Below are 6,000 nucleotides of genomic sequence, written 5' to 3'. Positions count from 1 at the left end.
TTCCCGTGAGATGCGACATCATGAAGGCGACCTTGGATCTCTCTGTGCGAAAGTGAAGAGGAGAGTGCTCAAAGTGCATTTCGCATTCAACAATGAATGACGTACTGTCCGATGGTCCCAGAATATCATTCCGGGGGTGCCAGCCGGGTGCATGCGTCAGCATGTATGGCTACGGGAGAGGGCTCAGAAGGCGTGGAAGGTTGCTCGAGAGCAGCGTCTGGGTTCGTGGAGAGGAGGGTGAAGATCTGTTCCACCTGGGTGCTGAGAAGTCCCACCTGCGTGGTCATGGTGGCTTTAAATCCCTCCTGGCTTTGAGCTAGTCCCCTGACTCCTCGATCGAGGCTAGCCACCCGATCCTCATGCTGCGCCAGCCTTGAGGTTTGAGCGCACAGCGCCGCAGTTAGCTGGTCCTTCTCTGCCGAGTCCATTCTGGCCAGTGTGTACTGTCACGTGGCGGGAACTGTGGAGGAGGACTCGGACGCAGAGTGGAGGTTTAACTAACAGTATATTTATTTCTTAACAAAAAATTCAAAGGGAAAAAAACCTGGAAACGACTAACAAAAAATCACATGGAAAAAAACCTGGATATGACTAACAAAAAATCACAGGGAAAAAAACCTGGAAATGACTAACAAAAAATCACAGGGAAAAAACCTGGAAATGACTAGCTCCTCCGAAGAGGGATGAACGGGAACAAAATAATTATCTAACACTAGGTTCCTGGACTTGACTATGACAAGGCGTGTGTGCAGGACGAAGGATCAGACACACTGGCACAGGACAAGGGGAGACACAGACTATAAGTACACATTAGGGAAGTGGGGAAACAGGTGGACACAATCAGGAATCAGGGAAGACAATCAGACTGGTGACACAAGAGGAAGGGCACGGAACCTGAAACGAAAGGAGAGTTAATTTCCAAAATAAAACAGGAAGTCACAAAACAAACATGGAGACAGGACAAAAACCCAACTTGACATACGGTGTGACACACCCTTTATAAAGGGTGTATTAGTTGTAAGTAATGGGTTTACTGATCAGGTTGAAAAATAATGAAGTGACATGTTACAGATTACGTTTATCCTCCTCCAGCATGACGCCTACTTTGTCTGTTTAGTAAACTCTTAACAATATAAGTTAGTATTACAAATTAAAGAGGAAGACACTCCTGGACTGTTATACCATTTGTGGGATATGTTTGCAAAGCATCTAGTCCAAAAGCCATATATCAACAGTTTATTACCAATATAACATTTTCTCTATTTCAGCAAATCCTGCCAATTATTAAAGAAAACTAACTTAGATCCTGCTTTGCCCATGAACTACAGGCCTATACCAAAACTTCCTTTTCTGTCAAAAATCCTAGAGAAGGTTGTGGCCGGCCAAATAACTGCTACACTGGAGAGGCACAATATGTTTGACAAGTTCCAGTCAGGGTTTCGCAAACAGCACTCAAATGATTTATTAATGTCATCTGACGCTAGTGACTGTTCTGTTTTGGTGCTCCTAGACCTCAGTTCGGCATTTGACACTGTAGACCATAACATCATGATCAAGAGGCTACGTGATTGGGTGGGCATATCAGGCACAGCGTTGGAGTGGTTTTCATCATACCTTCATACTGTCTCGGTGGGAGAATTTGTGTCAGACATCTCTCCACTGTCCTGTGGGGTACCACAGGGCTCAGTCCTGGGGCCTCTATTATTTTCTTTATACTTATTACCTCTAGGACAGATCATTAACACCTATAATGTTGCTTATTATCTATATGCAGATGATATACAACTCCATGTCTCCTTTAAACCCAGTGAGGCCTTAAGGTTAACCAGCCTCCTTGATTGTGCCAATGCTATTAAGGACTGGACAGCAGTAAATTGCTTACAACTGAATGATAATAATTGCACCTGATGATGATGCTGTCCCTATGATCAAGCAGAGCATTGGTCCACTCTCCTCTGCTGTCCACCTAAACCTGTGTAATCTCGGGGTAATTTTTGACAAATCCTTGTCGTTTGACCACCATGTCATGCAGCTGTCCAGTCATGTTTCTTCCACCTAAGAAACCTTAGCAAATTGAGATCTATTTGATCTACAGCTGAATTAGAGATAATCATTCATGCTTTTGTCTCTTCTCGTATAGATTACTGCAATGCACTTTTCTCCTCTCTCAGTAAATATGCGATTAACCGGTTGCAGGTAATCCAAAATACTGCTGCCAGAATACTGACAATGACAAATAGACGGTCTCACATCATCCCAATACTCAGGTCTCTTCACCGGCTCCCTGTAGAGCATAGGATCCACTTTAAAATCCTCACCCTCACATACAGAACACTGCACGGCCAGACTCCTTCATATGTGGCTGAACTACTTCGCCCATATTCAGCAGCCAGTCAGTCCCGCATACTCGCCTTAAAACTCGTGGTGACCGAGCTTTTGAGGCACTAGCACCAACGCTGTGGAATGCACTGCCTGCACCCGTAAGGTTTACTGATTCAATAGTTGAAATAGTTTCAACTGTTGAAATGTTTTTGGCCCCTGTTATTAATTGTCAATTGTTTAATTGACTACTGTACTGCACTTTGTGACCCTTTGTCTGTGAAAAGTGAAATATAAATAAACCTTACTTACTTACTATTTTCAGTGTTAGTCTGAGTAGATTATTAGAAAGTGGGAAACACAAGAGTATTTGTAAAATTGGATTGATAACATTTATAATGTATTATGACCAAATACAAATGAGAAACACCCATCAGATATTTCACAAGCTGACAGATTTCACTAAAATAGATAGATATCTCAAACAGGATTGCCATAAAACTTTGCACAGACATTCATACCAGACATTTCTACCATGAAGATGGCTTTCATATAAATATGTGAACAAAAATGGATTGTCATGAAATTTAGTACAGATATCCACAGTGTCCAAAGAATGAATGTTGATGTCTTTGGTGTTATGACATTTTCTCGACTGCCTGAGTGTACTGACTTGCACATAAATTCATGGTCCCCAGAGGATGAATCCTACTTTTACCATGGCACCACCATGATGTTGTCATTTGTGGGCTTAAGTAAAATGTTTCAACATCTATTGGATGGCTTGCCATGAAGTTTGGAACAGACATAAATGTCCCAGTCAGGAGGAATTTCAACAACTTTGCTGCTCTGCTGACTTCTCGTAGCACCATCATCAGATCTTTTAATTTGTCCTGTACTTTGGTTTAAGACCGAATACCTGAATAACACAATTTGATCAGCTTTAGCTGTACTAATTAGCAATTGTCAGCATGCTGAACTAAGATTACCATTGTACCTGCTAAACATCAGCATGTTAGCGTGACTGTGACCATGCTGATATTAGCGTTTAGCTCAAAACACCACTGTGTGTTAAGCCCCACAGAGCTGCTAGCATAGCTGTAGATTCTTAGTATTGTTTAATTATAAACCTTTACAATTGGTGCATTATTATAAAATGGTGCCTTAGCAAGGAATTACTGTTCTAATAATAATTAAAGATCACTGGAAGGAGATGGAGCATTACAGATCACAATAGGCTCAGCATTGGTGCCATTGTGGTCATGACCAGGACACAGGGCCAGGTGGAGGCAGTCCGAGAAGGTTCCTGCACAGAAGGAGAACAGTGGCGTCATGTTGTCTGCCTCAAGAAACATCACCAACCCTGCAGGGAAACTACACAACACACCAATCCGACAGAAGTGTTTTGTGAAAGGCAGCTGATGGGGCACACCTCCGTGCCAGGCTGTATACTCCCCATCAAAGAACTCAACACACCAGGACTCGTCCCCCCGGCCCAGCCAGCAGTGTTCAGTGGTGCCCTTGCGGGGAATGTTTGGATAGGTGACGCCCAGCTCCCAGTAAGTCTTCCCAGTGACATCAATCTCCCAGTAATGGCGACCAAAGCTGAATCCTTGCAAGCTGATGACATTGAGGGTGGTGTCAAAGCGCCCAGGGAGGTCAGGAAGTTGCTGCCAGGTGTCTGTGTAGGTGGCGCTGTCACCTTGGGGGGAGATGATCAGTTTTGGGTGGGCCGTCTCTGGGTCCAGACACACCTCGCTGGAATCTGGACACACATATTTAACAACCTTAATACAGCAAGTTACAAAAAAGAGGTTAAGTTGTGGTTATGAACACTAATAAATAATGTGTGAACTGACAACTCTTGGTGAGTTTCTTGATTATCGGGGTCTGTGAGCTGATGAGCAGAAGGATGTTGCTGGTGAGGCTGAGGATCTGGTCAGCTTTAACTTCGTCCAGGCTCACACTGCTCGGGTCTGTCCTGTTTAGCAGATCCATTACTCTGGAGGAGGCAGACCACAGTGAGAAACATCAGCTGCTGCTGCTCCGCCTTTATTATTATTAATTTTGATTTGATTCCATACCTATCCACTGTCTCCATGTCTTGCTGCTCAGAGTATAAAACGAAAGACTGAAGAAAAGCAGAGAAGCTAGATTAAAGGAACTTTGAAAGCCTAATGTAACATGTTTAGTTCCCATACACAAATGACAAGGTACATATTAAATTTCAAATCATATTTGGCCCACTAGACTTTAAGTGTAATCACCATTGTATCAGGCTCTGTGTAGGTCTGGTCCATTGCCACAATGAGTCTTGCCAGGTCCTGCTCTATCTCCTGGATCAGAGAACAGTTCTTCTCCATCAGCCCATCCAGGGCAGAGACAGCCGCTCGCTCCTCCATCTCCAGGTGGGACAGGGTCATCCTCAGGTCCTCGTCCAGAACCGTCTGGATCTCCTGATATTTCCGTATGATGCTCCCCCTTATCACTGCAGATTTTTTCTGAGTCCGGCATAAGCAGCTATAGTTCATTATACTGCCTGATCATAGGTCATAAGCTTATTTTCAAATGTAATATCACAATAAAGACAGGAAGATTGCATGTTGTGGCAAAATTTCAACAACTTACTGCGATTTCTGATTGTCGTGCGGCGAGTTTTTTCAGTCTGTATTTCACTGCTTCCCTTTGCCTCTTTAGACACTCTTGGTGCTTTTCTAATGTCTCCTGTAGAGAGAGTTGCACACATGTTCAGCACAGCAGTTCATTGGGAGACTTGATGTCGACAGCAACAGAGCAGAGATTGACTGACAGGAGTATGTTTACCACCTTGTCTTCAGTCTTTCTCTTCGACTGGTTTATGAAAAGGCATTTGCTGTGCTGCTGCCACCTAAACAAGCTGATAGTTATGTCTATTGTCAGTTCTGCCTTCTCCAAGAGAGCAATTATGACCATTGTGTCCACAATCGCTCACATTTTTCCGCACTAATTCCCCCTGTGACTGAATGAGGCCACACTGCAGCTTTCACAAGCATTCACTGTACAAGTGATATATGTTTGATGCAGGCCTATATGTAAAGACCCATATTGGTATTTTTGTGCATTTTGTACTACAGTACACATTGCTATATGTGTTATACCATCGAAGATCTTTTCCAAAACACACCATGGTTTTCTACATGGTTAAAGCCCCCCTCCACCCAAAAAGACATGTTGTACATTGGAGGTGCTTCACTGAACAGAAGGAGGTAGGTGCAGTTTGACACTAATCTGGTGAAGGAGAAAGTTTTTCTGATTACCTTAAATATTATGCTTATGTAGGGTATTACGTAGGATTTTATGACATCACAACTAGTTTGGAAGCCAGTCGTGGTCCAGTATTCAACTTACACAATTGTGATGTGAAAACTTGAAATCTCCAGTGCACACACAGTGAGAATGATATTTTCAGTGTTAGTTGTTTCAAAATGAGCAATACTTGCATAGCCATAGATTCTGTATTGTAGGTGGTAGAAGGAGCAGATGCTTCTTTATTCATTATTTTTTGTGGAGTATTTTATCTTTAAATGAGTCCGGAGGGGAACTTTAACTGTGTTTCCTTTGCTATCCAGGGAGCAATTTCAGTATAGTGTGAAAACAAAAATGTTAGGCACTATGAAAATGCTCGAGGTAAGTTATTTATTA

General features: G+C 42.9%; 1 protein-coding gene across 1 annotated transcript; it reads right to left on the bottom strand.

Moving 5' to 3' along the window:
* Positions 1–3,493: 3,493 nt before the first annotated feature.
* LOC117744317 (probable E3 ubiquitin-protein ligase TRIML1) lies at positions 3,494–5,271 on the bottom strand. The gene is made up of 5 exons (XM_034552514.1): positions 5,143–5,271; positions 4,948–5,043; positions 4,592–4,820; positions 4,179–4,331; positions 3,494–4,084 (listed from the first exon to the last, which is right to left on the bottom strand). The coding sequence occupies exons 1-5, from the start codon at positions 5,269–5,271 to the stop codon at positions 3,513–3,515; spliced, it is 1,179 nt and encodes a 392-aa protein (XP_034408405.1). The 3' UTR covers positions 3,494–3,512.
* Between the last annotated feature and the right edge of the window lie 729 nt (positions 5,272–6,000).

The sequence above is a fragment of the Cyclopterus lumpus genome, chromosome 15, assembly GCF_009769545.1.
Source record: "Cyclopterus lumpus isolate fCycLum1 chromosome 15, fCycLum1.pri, whole genome shotgun sequence".
In the NCBI taxonomy this organism is placed as follows: domain Eukaryota; kingdom Metazoa; phylum Chordata; class Actinopteri; order Perciformes; family Cyclopteridae; genus Cyclopterus; species Cyclopterus lumpus.
Note: the sequence above shows the minus strand (reverse complement) of the source record. Positions and strands in the feature narration are given on the sequence as shown.